This window comes from Suricata suricatta, chromosome 4, assembly GCF_006229205.1.
Source record: "Suricata suricatta isolate VVHF042 chromosome 4, meerkat_22Aug2017_6uvM2_HiC, whole genome shotgun sequence".
Lineage (NCBI taxonomy): Eukaryota > Metazoa > Chordata > Mammalia > Carnivora > Herpestidae > Suricata > Suricata suricatta.
The window spans coordinates 156,213,982-156,232,009 of record NC_043703.1 but is presented as its reverse complement, the minus strand read 5'-3'; the positions used below and the strand labels follow the sequence as shown (position 1 = coordinate 156,232,009).

The following is an 18,028-nucleotide window of genomic DNA, read 5'->3' as shown; positions in this document are numbered from 1 at the left end:
GGGGCCCTGGCGGGGGCGGGGCGGGGCCGGCCCCGGGCTGAGCCAGTCGCGGGTGCCGCGGGGCGGGGGCGGGGGGGCGGAGGCTCCGTGGAAATGTGTCGGTGACATTGAATGGGGAGACGGAGCGCGAGCGAGGCGCGCGCGCGCACACACGCGCACACAGGGCCCCGCTCGCTCCGAGATCCCCGGCCACGTAAGTAACTATTAATACCGCCTCGCCGGGAGTTGCGGGCTTGCTGAGCTCGGGGATTGGCCTCGGGCACGATCGGCCATCCCCTCCCACCCCCTTCAATTTTAAATACACATTCCTCTTACCTCTGGGGAAGAAAGAAAGAAAGAAAGAAAGAAAGAAAAAAATAAATAAAAGACGAAGAGGAAAAGCCATCAATTTTCTCCAAAACAAACCCCACCGGGCAATTTGGGGTTAGGTAGGGGTAGACGGAGTGGTCGTAAATTATTCCAAGGCAAGATCCAGTTATCCAAGCGGGAAAGGAAACGCCGCAGGTTGGCTGGGCGGGGGGCGCATTCCCTTCCAGCGCCCGGAGGATCCCCCGGAAGCTGGTGCCAGGGGGAGCCGGAGACCCCCGAGACTTCCTCGACCCTGCCCGCACTTCTCGCTTTTTTTTTTTTTTTCTTCCGGAGGACGATCTGGAGCACCGGCGAGCCGAGACAGCATGAGCCTGTGCTGACCTCCGCCCGGCGGGCCAACCCGGGCTTTGTCGCGGTACCTGCGCCCGGCCCGCGCCGCCACTCTGTGCCCAGCTTTTGCAATCTTTTGTTGGCAGCGCTGACCGCCCTAAGTTAAATGCTCCCTTGCTATTCTTTTTTTTCTTTTCTTTTCTTTTTTTGTGTGTTTGTTTAAATTTTGGAGAGCTCTTGCGATCTTGGAAAAGCCTCAGACGCCATCTACAGTTAAAACGTAGGTAACTGCCCTCTCCGGCGCCCCCCCCTTCCACGCCCCCCACCCTTTCCACCAAAAAAGGGGGTGCAGAGCGGATTCTGTCTGCCGTGCGGCGCGAGCCGGTAGACCCGTGCTTATTTCCTTTTTCTTTTTGTTTGGTCTCTAACGCGTTGAGACCGAGCGGCAGCCGTGCGCTCCTGGGAGATCGGACGAACTACGGCTGGGCTCCTCCGCCCCGTCTGCGTTTCGGAAGCCTGAGTGGGGATCGCTTCGGGAGACCTGGCGGTGCAGCTCCCCACCTTAGCCATCCGGTTACTCGCCTAGATCTGCGTTGGGAAGAGAGCGGGAGAGAGAGAGAGAAACTAAAAGTGCGCGGATTCTGCAAATCGCCGGCTGCTTTGGGGTAACAAAAGGAGTTGCTGCCTACCGAGCACCCCCGAGAGCCGGGCTCCGGCAGACAAGGTGCCCGGCGGCGCCCATTTGGGGGGCTTCTAACTCTTTCTCCACGTCGCTGCTTTCCCGTCCCCTCCCCTCTCGGTCCCTTTTAAAACCCGTGGCACCGAGGCGCCTGCAGCCGCACTCGCCAGCGACTCGTCTCTCTCCAGCGGGTTTTTTGTTTGCCGAGTGCGATCCCCACACTCATGAACATACACAGGTCTACCCCCATCACAATAGCAAGATATGGGAGATCGCGGAACAAAACCCAGGATTTCGAAGAGTTGTCGTCTATAAGGTCCGCTGAGCCCAGCCAGAGTTTCAGCCCGAACCTCGGCTCCCCGAGCCCGCCGGAGACTCCGAACTTGTCGCATTGCGTTTCTTGCATCGGGAAATACTTATTGTTGGAACCTCTGGAGGGAGACCACGTTTTTCGTGCCGTGCATCTGCACAGTGGGGAGGAGCTGGTGTGCAAGGTAAAGAGCCCGGGGTTTGCTTTTTTTTCCTTTTTTTTGTCTTTTAAAAAGCTTACCCGGGTGTTTGGAGGGGGCGGGAGGTCGCCGAGATCCGGAGCCTGGGGGAGGGAGACTCGCGGGATAATTAAGCTGTGGCCTCGTTAAATGGATTTATTTATTTGTTCGCGTTCGACTAGTTGCGAAGTTTTTAGAGCGTTGCAGACAATGGGGCGGGCTGCGGCGGGGGCGTTTTGGGGAGAGCCTGGGGCGGGGAGCGCGGCGGGACTGCGCGTGGGCCACGGACACGGCTGCTCCCGAAGGCTCGTGGAGCGCCTCCGCTCAAGGCCGGGTCCCGTTGCCCGGGGGATGTCGCCCAGTGTGTCGCCCCCTCCCCTTCCACCGTGGAGTAGGGAATCCCCCGCTAATTTTAAGGCACTGATGACTGGGTTCCTTTCGCAGCCATTGTTCTTAGAAGCGTGCAGGTGTTAAACCTTTGTTCCGAAGGTGCCCTTTAAAAGAGACACACAAAGGTGTCCCCTCGGGCTGAGCCAGGGGCCCAGCGCGGGGAAGGAGTTTACAAAGAGCTTTCTACTGCCTGCAGCCTTGAAAGGAGGAAGGGGGTGGAAATCAAAGCCGCCAGCGCACCTTAGGGTGTAGGAAATAGTGAGCCCTTTGGGTCCCGGTCTCCTCTCGTTTTTTTCTCCTTTCCAGACTTCCGTGCCTGAACACCCCCTCGCGCCCCCCACCCCCAACACACACACTCCTTTGCCTGGATGGTTTACAGGCTGGCGTTTGGAGCCCCAAGCATTGGCAGTGCTAATACAGAGAGGGACACTTCAGTTTCCTTTTTTGTCTTTGACCCCCAGCAGTGACTGGTGTTCTGTGTGTCTTTGTGTGTGTGCACTCCAGAGGAGGGGGAAGAGAAGGGGATAGTTGCAGAGACAGACAGAGAGAGAGAATAGAGCATACCGCTACCCAGGCATTGGACATAGGTCAAGAATTCATTGTCATTTAATTTTACGTTTGCTCACTCCTGGTTTCTCTGGGGGGAGAAATGGGGGGTGGTGAGCGACAGGGACCTTTGGTGTCTTTGAAATGGGCACTCTGCACAGCTGTGCTGCACAAAACACATCACACTTTTACCATTAACCACAGACTGCTTTATTTCGTAGGGGACTGGAGGCTTTCATTGTAAATAAGGGTTTTGTGGAGGTCTTCAGTCAGTTTTGCAATTGCTCAATTCAGATCTGGGGAAAATCAGAGACTCTTTAAAAATACAGCTCCCTCCTTGTACTGAGCATTTGGTATTTTGCATCTTCTCCCAAGTTATTGAGACTCTGAGCAACTGTGCCCGGTTAACCAAAATTCAGTAGGCTATTCAGAGCTGGATTGAATTCTCAGAAGACCTACAACGTTGCACAATAGGGGAGTCATCCTTTGAAATGAATGAATTCCACAGAGCTGCCACTCTCCTATGAAATATGCGCAATCACCCGGCAGTGAGTGTGTTCAGTCCTTTTGCTCAACTTCAGTACAACATTTTAATATTTTTCAGAGGCTGGAGACACTTCTACGTAAAGGTATTCTGCCTCCAAATTCTGCAGGAGCACCTTGCTGTTATTTCTTTGTTTAAAGGCAGAGGTGACTCGCCCCTGCTGCTTCTTTCTCCCTCCAGATTCTTCTAGACATATTTCACTTGGGGCTGACCCTACTGTGTCATTCATAGACTTGCTCTTTGGCTTGAAACTGTACTTAATCTACTGGTTTAATTATTGCAGAGATTGAATCAGCCCCTCGCCAATTACTATGTGGCTGCAAGTGGATTTAAGTGCAGTATCATTGTTCCGCTTGACAGAGGTCATCCCTTTAAGACAGGCAGCCTATCTTTTCCTGCCTTCCTACCAGAGGTGACGTGGGTGACTTTTTCTGCAAGTAGCCTTGTACATATCCTAGGAAGCTCCAAGTCGTTTTTCTAAGGCTGCTTCCATGAGCTACCCTCGGAGAGACAGTGTGAACTCGGCTTACTGTGAGGCACCAGGAAGTCGACAGAGTGCATCAAGTTCCTTTTGATGTCTTAGAATGTAGAGTTCATGTCGCCTAGCTCCGTGTTGACCCAAGGAAAAAGTCTTGGCAAAAACCGATCGAATGTAAAGAGGCCATTTCCATAGAGGACTGTAGAGAGAATTCTACAGGACTCTATTTGGGGTCATTTAACCAAAATACGAGAGCCTGTGTATTGTTTCCAGGAGCCTACTTTAAGCTAGGGAGATGGAGGAAGGGGGCTTTAGGGTGTCTTTACCTTATCATTTTCATGGAAATGATGGTAGCTACAGTGCAGATTGACATAAGTAATGTCTTGGCATATGGGCACTTTTTTTTTTTTTTTGCAAATGCTATTAATGATGGCCTCATCTTCCTGCCTTATCTCAGCTGTCACATTATGTAACTAAGGTTCCAAATTAAACATTTTAAAGAAGCTGGCAACCAGGCTTATGGCTTGATTTTGCATTTGAAGGTGGCTTAAATACCAGTCCAGCCCCATAAAAGGCCTGTTCTAGCTGCTAATAAAAGTTTGGTTCCTCCAGTTGGGAGAACAGAAGTATTTGTTTTGTTTTTCATGCTCTGTCCACCATCTTGGAATTTGATCTCTTTTACAAAGGGTATGGGCTATTTCTTGAAGCTGCCATGAATATGTTTCATTAAAAAGAAAAAAGTCTACCTCCATTCAGTTTTTGGTCAGCGGAGCAGGATAACAGACTGAAGGTGCTGAGCAGATTTTCCCTTTTATTTTTTAAGACACGCAACTTGAAGGAAGAAGTAGATTGTAAATGATCATACATCCATGAGCACTGGCGGCCGAGCCTGATGCCTCGGAGCACAGCATGCCCGTTAGGTAACAGAGTGTTTACGTTAGCCACTGCGACACGTCTATGACTCTGAAATTTTTGAGGCTTTAGTCGGTTTCTGCTGCCCACAGCCTGGGTGTTAAAGTTGACTCAGGCATTTCGGATTCCTAATTGAACGGACCTCTGAGGTCAGCGCTCGTAGGTCATCATTTGACAGTATCAGGGTGTGATTTGTGGTCTCTGGAGATACTGAAGTATTCATTCTTAAATTTTAGGTTCTAGTGGTAACAGCTGTGCCGCCTTCCTGAGATGCCTCATTATGGTTCATTCACAACGTTACTGTTACTTTGCGGCATCCTCGCCCTGGGTTAGCACCAGCCCCCTGAGGTTCTTACTATCCTTGCTCGACTCACAGATTGCTTTTGGTTTTTGAACCTAAGAGCGACTTACGTCACGGATTCTTAAACGTATGGCTTTGGGGTGGTGTGTGAGTCCCCTTAAAATGAATCTAATGCTGTGCGTGCCTCGGAGACGGGGCATTGTCAGCGAAGAGGGGACAGAGCTCTTAGCAGAAAAGGTCAACGGCGTTCTAAATCATCATCTTCAGTTTCTGAGGGGGAGGGAGGCCCAGGGACCCTGAGTGCTTTATCCATCTTATCCAGATTATTGGTGGCCAAGCCAGGATTAGAGCCTCCGTCTGGTGATTTCTAGGCCACGCTGCAAAATGAGGATCAAGGAGAGGATGTTCTAACTAATGAAAAAGGTTTAAGAAGCTGAACGGCGGTATCCCGGTAGCCCGGAGTGTCTGTTGTTGGAGCATTCCTGGCCTCCAGTGCTTTCCAGCAAAGCCCCTCAAGCCTGCCCCCCACTCCCGCAGGCACAGAACAGAGTCATGTGGCCACATTCCCAGGCAGATAGGAAAACCACATTCCAAACCCAGGATTTGTATTCCTGATTTAGTAGAGCTCTTAAAAATGAATGAAAGCTTTTTCTTATGACCTCAAAAATTCTCTGTAGGATTAGTCCCTCTCAGGTTGGTTTCAAAAAGGTATCGGGGATGGATTGTCTTCTTAAAGAACCCCACAATGGGGTGGCATTTCACAGGCTAATTTTGATTCATAGAAAATCATTGCATAACTGATTCATTGAGCTAGATAGCTGTGCAGGAAATAGAGAAGAGTGTCAGCTTTCCTATGAGGCACTGTGTCCTATTCCTGATTCTGCCGCTGGGGCTTCATTTGTCTTGTTCTCTGAGCCTCGATTGGCACATCTGTAAAATGAAGGTATCGAATTAAATGACCTGAGGGCAGAGTCTTCGTTTTTTGCCCAGTTAGCTGCTCCTGTGTCCCATGGTGCCGTGCAGCACGGTTGCGTAGCATAAAATATGTTGCATGCAATTGTGATAGTCCACGAGTGATGCACATTTTTGCTCGTTTTGTTTTTGGAAGGTGGACAAGGTGTCATTTGTGCAGCTTGGGGTGGGTCACGTTCAGATTTTGCTTTTGTTCTTCTCTTAATGGAGGTGGCTGGGACTTCCCGTTTTGTGTGCTGTATGACCTCCCGCAAAGCGCTTTTACCTTTATTTTCTCACATCATCCTCCCCACACTGTTGAGTCGAGCACCGTTTGCCCACTTTGCACGGGAAGATTTGGAAGCCCAGAGAGGTCAAGCAGCTTAGTCAATGCTGCACAGCTTGGGGCAGGGGCAGGCAGGGCCAGGCCAGTGTGGTCTGTGTCCATGCTCCGTATGCTTTCTTGTCACCTCACAAGCCTGTAGGGTGGGAGGCGGCCGCATCCTGTGACTTGGTCGTACTAGAGGGACCTCTGACTGTTCTGTCTTATTGTGAATCCTGTCCTAGGTGTTCGAGATCAGCTGCTACCAGGAGTCCCTGGCCCCGTGCTTTTGCCTGACTGCCCACAGCAACATCAACCAAATCACCGAAATTCTCCTGGGGGAGACCAAAGCCTATGTGTTCTTTGAGCGAAGCTATGGGGACATGCATTCCTTTGTCCGCACCTGCAAGAAGCTGAGGGAGGAGGAGGCGGCCAGACTGTTCTACCAGATCGCCTCGGCCGTGGCCCACTGCCATGACGGGGGGCTGGTGCTGCGTGACCTGAAGCTGCGGAAGTTCATCTTTAAGGACGAAGAGAGGTGAGTGCCCTTCCTGCCCAGACCTGGTGCCCTACCGGGCTGCTCAGGAGCGGCTTGCTGGAGAGGTTGCAGTGGGCATTTTTTTTTCTTTTTTTGCTGCCTGCCGTCCTAGTGGGTGGACAAGGGAGGTGAATGAATATTGAGGTGCCTTCAGTGCCCTTGGAAAACAAGTCGCCGCTTCTCTGAAGGCATCACGGAATGCTCAGAGGTCAGGCGCCAGGACACTCTGTGACCTGGTCATTATTTTTGTTGTGGTGTCATGAACTCTGAAGGTTGGCTGCAAGCCTGTGTGGCATTTTCAATGTGAATAGGACATGATTTCGATAAGCCTACCTTCAGAATGCTCAGTGCCTGGCACCAGTCGTTTGTAATTCATTCATTCATTCATTCATTCATTCATTCCCTCATTCAGTAATACCTAAGTATATATATGTGTGTATCAATAAAGCGTGCATGTATCAATTACAGTTGTCAGTACTATGAATATCGATGTGCATCAGCTCGTCAACTCACCTGTAAAGGAATGTTCCAAGCCCTAAATGAAGATGATTTCCTGGGTCAGATGGGAACTGGGGGCTGGGATGTCCGTTCTCACTAAGAACTTGGAAGTCAGGAAAGATTTCAGAGGAGACATGATTTCGGACCAGACTTGAGAGATGATGAGTATGTTACAGCCGATGTGGGGAGGACCCATGTTGCAGGTGAGGCACCTGCCACGCAAATGCCCAGCAATATGAAGGTCTGGGTTATTGGAGGAGACAGCGGGACAGGCTGCCCGGCGTCTGGGTTCCATTCATGGTTCTTCCATTAACTCATTATATTCTATTTAGCAAACCCACTGGGACCTGCTTTGTCTTCCAGATGACTTCGATTGTATAACTCTTCCAAGTCACTTTTATTTTTCTTTGGAAGAATGTGCTTTTATAGAGGGGTGGAGGCAATGGATTTGTATTCATTGCTGACTCTCCCAAAAATCATTCTAGATTTTCTTACACATGGGTCGTGGAGTTACCATGACTATCTTGGGCATCTTCATATCCTACTAGGAAAGTGGTTGGTGAAGTGGAGGTCCATTGTCACGAAGCTCTTAAGGGGCCATCTGAGTACAAAGCTGGGACTTGTCATTCCTTAACTCAACTGGGCAGACATATGTGTCTGGTGCAGATCTTCCTGTCCAACTGTCCTGCCGTCCGGTTAGTTTGGTCTGTGATACTGGAGGCTACTGCTCATAGAAGTCTGGTGATGTTTTAATGAGACCTAAAGGTATATAGGCATATGCTTCCCCCCAACCCCCATCATTATGGTTTGAGCTAATTGGGAAATGTCTGGGAAGCATTTTGGGATTAGCAAAGGTAAAAGGGCCTGTGGTTACTCAACCCAAATGGAATAATTTCATAAGCATTTATAATCCAGCTGAGCGTTCAAGGTTCAGAGGGCCAGTGGCCACAGAGATTGGTTATTATTCCATATTTTTACCCTTAAATAGATATCTTAGGCATTTATGGTGGCCAGTAGCCTGGTCTTTTTATAGTGCACAGTTTTGACCCTTCTTAATCAACTGAAGAAGAGGGAGCCATTCAAAGATCTAGAATGTGGGGCCACACTTAAGCCTTTTCTCTTCTTCAGCTCAGACGTGTCTGACCTTGGAGCCTTGGAGACTCAAGTTCTTACCCTGGTTTCACCTAGAATACTCCCTCTGGCTGGTTAGATTGGTCCCTTCTGTTGGGTGTCAAGTTTCTCATCCTTTGATTGTCCTGGCTCTGTTGTATTGGTTCTGAGGTCTTTCTGTGTTCTAATGTCAGGTGTGTGCTACTTTGAATATTCTCTTTGGAAAATAAGTATCCATCTGACTCCCAGCAGAATACCAACAAAGTTTCTTTATCCTCATGTGTGCTCCCTTTCTTAGACTTGTAGTAACTGTAACTGCAAAAATGAGAGGTTAATCGTTGACAGCCAGTGTACGTTCCTACTATCAGGTTATTGTTGAGGTTAATTCTCTCTGCAACTTGGGAGAAGCAGATATCTTCGCTCCACGGTGTGTGGCATGAAGTCTCTGTGTTTCAGACAGGAAAGAGCAGAAGCAAGGACATGCGGTCTATTAAATCAGCTCTCCAGAAATTCATTTGCCTGCCACGGGGAGTAAGGGCAATGATGCCCTGTTTCACGGGGGCTCCAGTTTCTAAACACCACCTTTGATCATGTCTCTATAGAGAGGAATTTCATACAGCAGTGAGTCTAGGAGGTGGTGCGGCCAGCGATAGAACGCACATGGGAAATACATGTTTATGAAGTGGCTCACGGTAGGATGGACATTCCCAGGTCACAACAAGGGTGCTGGCCCCAGTGCCTACAGCTAGCTGGAAGCAAGTAAGGGACTGAGTCAGACCTGGCTTGTCCTTTGTGGTGGCAGAGCTGAAATCCTTGATGTCCCATTGCCTAGAGAAGAAATACCAGGATGTTGGGATGCCTGGGTGGCTCAGTTGGTTATGCATCCATCTCTTGATTCTGGCTCAGGTCGTGATCTCATGAGTCATGAGCTGGAGCCCCACGTCAGCCTCCATGCTGATAGTGCAGAGCCTGCTTAGGATTCTCTCTCTCCCTTTCTGCCCCTCCTGTGCCTCTCTCTCTCTCTCTCAAAATAAATAAATAAACTTGAAAAAAATACCAAAATGTCAGAAGCTTCCAACACCAGGACTATGCCTCTCTGGTGTTGATTTTTGGAGTTTGCATTTAACTTTTGCAAAAGAGCATGACACTTTCTAGAAAGATCTAGAAGGAAGTGTCTCATATGAATGTGAAACCAGAACACTTCACTGGAGCACACATGTCAAAGCTAAATCCTTCTTAACTTTAGAGCAGTTTCCTTCTGGAAAAGGAAATGTAAGTGAAGGGGAGGAAGCGGTCATCATCTGTCCCTGGCATGCCGGACAGCACCTGAGCCCCGTGCGGCCTCGCATCCCTGCCGGACCATCAAGGAGAACGAGAACACCTCCTCTGATTGGCAAGAGGTTGCACAGGAGCTAAGTGACCTTGCTCAAGGTCACTGCCGGCAGGCCCACAGAGCTGGCCTGGAAATCCTCTCCTTTCACTCCAGAACTCTCTCCCTACCCCACACCTTGCTGAAGTCTCAGTGAACTTGACCTTCTTTCCATGACAGGTGTCTCCGTCTGGGCAGCTTTGAGAAGGTCACTCTCATTTTCAAGGACATTCTACATGTTGTCATTGGTATTTGATAGGAACTTTTTTTCCAGCTTGCTGTCAGCTTTCTGTGAAACAGGAATAATGCTCTGTAGCCTTTCTCCTTGTTGTTTTGGTTGTGAATGTCTGTCAGAGTGTGAGTCTCTGGTGTTGGCCCTTGACGTATTTCTCCCTTGGGACACACGTCCCAACAATGATTGGGTTTCACAGCAGAGATTCTCTTTGTTGGCCTGTGCAGTGGCCCGCCTGGAGCAACATGCATGTTTTTTGAAGGGGGCCTCAGTCTGGGACCTCACAGGGACTCTTGCCATCCATCTTATCAGCAGGCCCTCATCAATAAGTATTTCAGTAGCGCTAGAGCCTATGCTTTTCCTGACATCATGGAACCTGTGAGAAAACAGTGGGTTGAATTTGAAAAGCTTCTGACACATCGAATGATGGATTCTGTTTCTGGTGTTCTGACCCTTTATACATTGGTCCTAGGGGGGGAAAACAGAGAGGAGCCTTTTGGAAGTACTGCTTTATTTAAGCTTCCCGTCACCAGACCCTCCTTTGCACATGGTCTGCTCTCTCTCTCTCTCAAGGATGCACTTCTTACTGTTCGATGCTCGTGCAAAGGAGTGAAGGTGAAACCTCGCCTGGTTCCGAACCAGACCCACCCGCGAGACGACTCCTTATGCATGACTTTCCAATTCGGGACTGAAACTGAATCCATGACCAACCCGTGAGAATGCTCTTGGTAGAGCTGTGGGGGCCATCAGTCCCCCACAGGGTCCCCAAAACAGCTCTGAAGGGGACACCCCATGTTCTATTGGGGCCTGACGCCAGTGTGCCTTCCCTCTCTGTGTTGAATCAGCAGCACCTCAGATTCTTTGGCTTCCGTTTTATTTTGATTTGGGTTCTAGATTCAGACTCTGTCTCTACCATTTATTAGCTACCTGATCTTGGATGAGTCGTTTAATACTCCCGAGCTGCAGATTCCTCAGAACAGAAGTAAGGTCTGCATCCCTGTTGGTGGTTTTGAGAGCTGAATGTCATGGTCCAGAGGCACACAGGGTGGAGCAGGTGCTCCTGATAGCCAGCTGGTCCTAAAGTTGTTGATAAAATGGCGCCGTTATGGAAGAGCCGTTCCCACGGCCCCGGAAGTGCCTGGAGACTGGGCTCCACCCTGTGGCAGCCATTTTCGCAAGGAGTGGAACTCTTGGGGCCCAAGGGTTCAGACTTAAGCCACCTCCTCCTCTCATTCAATGACAGTCATTGCTGGGGGTCGGGGATGGGACTGGGGACTAGGTGGGCAAAAGCGCAGATGGAGGATGGGCAACTCAGAAAGGCCAGAAGTGGGACGAGAGGTGTGCAGGAAAGGAGCACACGACGCGCATGCTCTCTCCGGCCCGGCCGCCGTGTTCCCAGCCTTGTGCTTCTGCTTCTCCTCCATCCCTGGAAGGTTTCCGCAGGATGGACCTGCAGTTGTTTTGTTTTTGTTTTGAGGAAGTTAAACCCCTACCCTGATTGGGCTCACCCTGGACACACACCCTTTATACCCACAGTTTTGGTAGTAAAATCGGAGATGGGCTGAACCAGTCCCAGGGGCCCCCTGTAGGTCAGAGCCCAGAATCAGGTGGAGGGTAGTGACCGTGCTGATATGCCCAGGCAGCAGGCAGCGCCTTCTGGGAGGCCCAGTGTTTCAAGGGCAAGGCCTGAGCTTGGGAGAAGACCCCTTCCTCCCTGGGGAGGCCGAGGCACTGGAGTCTAGTCCCTGCTCCTGCACTCCGTGAACTTCATCTTGACAAGTTACATAACCTCTTCCGTCCAGATTGCCTCATCTGCAGAGTGCAAATAACAAGGAGACTTCCTTGGTGAAATTAAATGAGTTAATGCAGGTGAACCTGGTGCTTGGCATCGATGCGCTAGCAGCAATTGGTGGCTCCTGCCGTCCTCACGTCCTGTGCACTTCGTGCCCAGCCCCTTGGGTGACGAGGGTCAGCGTGCTGACTCGGGATGTGAGGAGCCCTTTAAGCTGCTGCAGCCTCAGCTCCCACAGCAGTGCCCGTTTTCGCCAGCCTGAGTTCCCTTTTCTCCCTTGGGACAAGGCTCCTGGCCACCCCCACCCCCAACTCCCTGTCCCCAGTCCCAGTTCAGTGTTGACATTTTACCGCACAGAAATACCCCATGTGAATGGAGGAACCTCTCTCTGTGCATGTTTCTTCTTTGGTTAGAAGATTTTTATCTGTTGACGTCACAGGTTTGATTTCCTCTGCTTTGGGGAAGCTGCTCAGTGCCTGATTTTGCAGGAGGGAGGCTGGACCCTTTTTAGAAACCCAGCATCCCTGGGGGCTCTTGTGCAACTAGCCTCCGTCTACAGGCCCCAGACTGGTATGTCCTGTGGGGCCCAGGCCTATGCCTCCCTGACCGGCCAAGGTCTCCCTCTCTCCCTCTCTCTCTCTCTCTCTCTCTCTCTCTCGCTTGCTCTTCCTCCCAGATTAGCTTCTATACTGCCATTTCTTGTAGATCATCAGCCTCTATTTATTGAGGTCTTGGTATCTTGCAAAGTATAGAGACCAGACCCTGCTTTCTTTCATCAGTAGCGATTTACGTTAAGTGGTAAGTTCGCTGTATTTTAGGAAAATATCGTACCGTTTTGCTTTCCAGGAGACAGAGCTCCTGGAATTCCCTTATTTATGTTGACCACTGTTAGGTACTTCAGGCACTGCCAACCCTTGGGGAAAGCTCACTCTCTCCCCCACCTCTCCCTGGATGGGTGAGTGATCCCCTCCCCCACAGCACCCCTGCAGTCTCCCCTCTGCTCACACTGCACCCCTGCATCCCTGGACTGTCCCCGTGTCCTCCTGGGCTGGGAGCTTCCTGGGGACGGAGGCCACCTTGTGTTCACTGCTGCCAGAACCCGGTGGGCCCTGGATGAACCAAGATCTCCTTTATGGAGCGCATGCGACTCAGATAGGATTCTTGTGACGGACCGAGAGAGGAGAGAAGGGGGGATAAGTGCAGATCGTTGGCCTCTAGGTCTTTTGCTGGATTGGGAGCCCCTGAAAGACTCCCATTTTCTCAATGTCCCTCGGGGACACCTTCTCAGAGAAAGCTCCTTTCAGCATCCCGCCTCATAGGAGAAAATAACCCATCGTTGCCATTTGGATTTAATGATTTGGGCAGAATGACATTTGAGATGCTGCTGTCTGGGGCAGGATATTGTGCTTCTGAAAAGCATCTCTAATTCCAGAGAGAGGGGAGAGCATCCTGAAGGTTCCTCCCTTAGACATGGGCAAAATGGTAGGCATCCTTCAGCAGGAATTCTGGCTGAGCTCTTTACTGCTTGTGCTTGATCAGTTAGCTGATGGGCTGACTGAGACCCTGGCCAGGCGGGGCCAAGGGTATGCAGTAGGACTCCCTCATGGAGACGTTTGACCTTGGCCTACCGTCTCTGATGTGGGTCAGAGATCATGAACTCAGCACCCAGCATGCTGCTGGGTGCTCTGCAGAGCCTGAAGGATAGTTGTCATGACTGCCCGTGGTCATCAGCTGCTGGCTTTGAACCTCATCACCCAGCCACCTGGAGATGCTTTTATTTATTCAGCAAATAGGAGGAGCACCTGTCACGGGCCAGGCACCGTTCTAGGCGCTGCAGAAACTGCCGTGGCAAATGAGACAGAAGCCTTTCCCTCGTGGGATGTACAGTTTAGTGAAATAATACCTGGTGCCCACCGTGTGCCAGGCCCGCTTCTAAATACAACAGCATTTAAGTGAACTGATTTAATCCGAATTAACTACTGTAGTTACATTAGCCTGTTTAAAACCAGCGAGGAAGGGCGCCCGGTGGTTCAGTCAGTTGAGCTTCTGACTCTTGATTTTGGCTCAGGTCATGATCCCAGGGTCTTGGGATCGAGCCCCAAGTCCAGCTCTGTGCTGAGCATGGAGGCTGCTTAAGTTTCTCTCTCTCTGTCTCTCTCTCCTCCTTCCCCTCTCCCCTGCTCGTGCTCTCTCTCTAATTAAAAAAACAAAAAACAGTAAGCTAGGATGAGGGAACTGAGGCTCGGGGTTTCACAGCTAATCAGCAGCAGGCCTGGGGGTTTGAACCCAGGATACCAGACTGCGGAGCCGAGGCTCTCCAAGACCACACCGCCTGTGGGAAATGGACACCAGGTAAACTACTGTCCCTTGTGTCCGATCCATAGGAAGAATTTTCTCATGCAGTCAGGCAAAAGCAGCAGGACCTGACCGGCTGGAGTCTAAATGAAGCTCAGTACTTGTGTTTTCCGAGCAGCCCTGGGCCCCAAGTTCACTAACCCCACGGGCAGCCCTCTTCTGTCCTGTTCTGTTTCACGGAGTGGGTTTTGTTTTCTGTACAGAACTGTAACACGGGATCTGTTTATCTTTCTGTCTTCAGTCTCTAGCCCGGAACTAGCATTGTAAATACTTGGTCTGACAGTGGACTAAATGGGTGTGTGAATAGCCCCTTATGCCCTAGAAGCATACATAGCCTAACAAAAATCCCCTAGAGGGGTGCCCAGGTGGCTCAGTTAGTTAATTATCTGACCCAGGCTCAGGTCATGATCTCACGGTTTGTGGGTTCGAGCCCCGCGTCGGGCTCTGAGCTGTCAGCACATGCTGAGCCCGGAGCCTGTTTCAGATTCTGTGTCTCCCTCTCTCTGCCCCTTCCTTGCTAATGCTCTGTCTCTCTCCGTTTCTAGATAATGAATAAACATTAAAAAATAATAAAAAAGAAAAATCCCCTAGATATATTGATGGCGGAAGGCAGTAGATAGAAACACATTTTAAATGTCCTTTATCTAGTCCTCTTGGGAGTTCCTCTAAAGCATGAAATGAGCCATGCCTATTTGAAAGTTCTTTGGACTCTAGATAGAGTGTAGTTCATAAGCGGGATTGTTCCCAGATACCCTGACCCTAGATGCCATGTTGGAGCGGGGGGGGGCACCTGCGACGTGGCAGTCACACTGGTTTGCCAACACTGATGAAGCCGCATACAGCACTAGGGAGTAGGGGTACAGGAATGACTACGGGGAGTCATTGCCTAATGGAAGACAGTGTAGCAGTTACTTCTCGTGTTACTAACCCATGTTACGGGTTATGGGTGTGCATTAGAGACCTCTGGGGAAGCAGGAGGGAATGTTCTGGGGCCGAGTGGACCAGAGAATGAGCGTGTCAGTGAGGAGATGGGTTCCTTCTTGGGTTAGTCTGAGTGAAGTGAGGGAAGGAGGGGAGGGTGTCCAGGAAGTATGAGTAAAAGCCAAGAGACAGGAACGAGTCCTGTGCAGGGGGGTTGTATGCTGGTGGAGGGCACTGTGTGGGGGTCAGAAATGAGACTCAAATGGGAAGCAGAGGTCTAGGGCCCGGATGCATGCCCTTGCCCTTGAACTTGACCTGAAATCCAGGAAATGCTGTTGAAGGGTTTCTCTAGGCAGGATGGGACAGGGTCAGGCTGTGATTCTGGAAACATGTGCAGGATGGACCAGGGATGGATAGCAACTTCGAGATGCTGAGGCTGAACCCGGCTCCAAGCGGTGGGATCAAGGAGGGGGTGAATAAGAGTTAGAATGAACCCCAACCCTTCGGTTTTTACAAATGAAGAAATTAGGAGGGAATGTCCTTCTCCAAAGTTCTATAACATGCTGGCCGTGTGCCCCAGAGCAGGGCTCAGGTTTTCTGGCTCCCAGAACCTGTTGGGTGTGTGCCTGGACCATCTGGGTGAGGCCCAGGTTAGACCTCTGCCAAGTGGAAATCTCTGCCTGGCCCAGCACTGGACTGCTGCTCACAGCGCTCCCTGGGTTGGTGGGGTCAGAGGGACTGGCCTGAGCTCTGCTCCTGCCCTGCCAATGGTCGTGGACAGGAATGTTCTGGACCCTGAAGCGGCCTAGCTAAGCAGCAGAGCCGGAGCAGTACCTTCAGGCGTGCCTGGCTCTCTCTCCCTGGAAGACTCCGGGCTGGGTAGGCCCTCGGAGCAGGGCCCGTCCTGCACTGAGCAGGGCATTGTCTGCAGAGCCTTATCTGAGAGGCTAAGTCCATTGACTCTGGATCAGGGGACACCTTGGGATCAGGTCTCCATGCTGAGGAGCAAGAGTCATGCACAGAATACTGTGGAGGAGTCCTGGGGGGGCCACTGCCCGTCTCGGGGTTCCGTCTGTTCCCCTGGAAACATGGCCTGCACTGGGGTGGTGCCGTCCTGCGGCGGGACGGCCTCGGGGTGGGATGGCCATGCTTCCCCACTGTCCTGCTGGTCGTGGTGTGTCGGGGCCCAGATGTGCACCAGGACGCAGGCAATGCAGGCCTTTCTGTCTTACCCGGCCAGTGGTGCTGTGGAAACATCTGGGTGCTTGAGTCGGACTGGGCTTCTCATCACAGCTATACTGTTCCCTAGCAACTTCATCTCTGTTGGCTGTGATTTTCCGGGGCATCAGACCAGGGCAGGAGCCCCCCACCTCCCTGACTACGGTCTGGGAGAACCAAGCAGCCCCTCCCTGTAGACTTCCCTCACCCGGACCCACAAGGCCTCCCTGTTGGCTACCTGCTGCCCTCCTGCTGATTTGGAAGCAGCCTGACCTTGGGGTTGGTCTGTTCGCTCGCAGGATCTGGTATGTCAGTGACTCTCAGAGGTAACTGTTGGAAACATCTCTGCACTTAGGAAACGGAGAACTCAAAGGACAATTTATCTGGCCAAGTCGAGTCCCGGAGGCGGCTGTTGGGTCAGCTCGATGCGGCCCACCGTGTGGGACAGTCCCGTCTCTGGGCAGCCCCTGGGGGGACCCTCGTTTGCACAACCCAGCTGACAGCCAAGGGTGGCCTGGGCAGAGCAAAGCCAGACCTGGCTACACATGACATCCCTCACTTGACCCTTCGCCTGCTTGCACCCACCCCATGGAATGGCCTTCAGTGACTTTTCTGACTTCCATCGACCTCAGGACACCGGACTTCCCGTCCCGGCCAGGCCCACTCGGTCTGGCTGTACTCCCAGCCCAGCCCCCCCCCGGCCCACCCTGTCCTGACCCCTTCCTGCCGAGAGCCCAAGATGCTGTTTAAAGGTTTAAAAGCAAAGCGTGATCTGCTCGAGTAGTCCGTTCTTGGTATATTTGGACAGAGCCCTGATTTGGAAGCTGGAAAACCTGGTTTTGAATCCCCCCTCTGCCACTCATATGCTAGGTGGCCTTGGACACGTCACATCTGCTTTCTGTAACCTACTGTCTCCCTCTAGGAAATGGGAAGGTCCAGCCTCCTCTCTCTGCCTCGTGAGCTACCACAGTTAGGGTTTTGTCTGATCTAGTGCTCAATAAACCTGGGACCCTGTCTGTCTCAACAAGCCCAGGGCCTTCCTTTCACAGCTCTTCTGTCTTTGTCACTCAGGAAATCTGTGTCGCTGGTACCAGGATGTAATTTGGAGAGGGCGCCAGCATGAAAAGCCTGACGTGCACTCAGACCTCTGTTTTCTCCATTATCCTGTCTGCGGCCCGGGACAGTGAATCCTCTGTGCCTCGGTTTCCTTATTTTTAAAGCAGTTTCCATGCATCATCATATTTGCCTTTCAGTTTTGTTATGGGAAATAGAGATGCAGATTGAACAACTCCCAGCACCTTGGAGACGTCTGATTCACAGTCACTATTGTCCTTTTGGTAATTGTCACTGTTATTAGGAAGATGTCATGCCGTCGGAAAGGCTGCAGTTCCCATAGTTTAGATTAAAGAAAATTTACAGTCAGGGGTTTTGAAGCTAGAAGAGCCCTTTTCAGGCCATGCAGCCACGTTTGCATTTTATGGAAGGGAAACTGAGGCTGAAAGGTCTGCCCGTGGCCACACTGGTCTTTCGGCTCAGGGGCTCTGCAGGCCTGGGCTGGGAGTGGGTGGCACGTTGCTCCTTGGAGGCGCGGTGCACGGCATCCCACTGGTCTGGCTTCCTCACCTGGCTGGGGACCCGATGGCACAAGGCCGGTGGCCAAGTCCACAGCCTGTCCCCCTGTGAGCCTTTTCCATTCAGAAATTAAAGCAAAGGAGGCCGGTTCCTGCCTGTGCCAGGGACGAGTT

General features: G+C 51.3%; 1 protein-coding gene across 1 annotated transcript in view; it reads left to right on the top strand.

Annotated features, from left to right (window-relative positions):
* The first annotated feature begins 112 nt into the window (after positions 1–112).
* Positions 113–18,028, top strand: part of TRIB2 (tribbles pseudokinase 2) — a 26,319-nt gene continuing 8,403 nt past the window's right edge. Inside the window, exons 1-2 of the mRNA XM_029938282.1 lie at positions 113–1,812; positions 6,496–6,788. Coding sequence (XP_029794142.1) covers positions 1,543–1,812; positions 6,496–6,788 — 563 coding nt within the window. The 5' untranslated portion in view covers positions 113–1,542. The remainder of the gene's footprint in view (positions 1,813–6,495; positions 6,789–18,028) is intronic.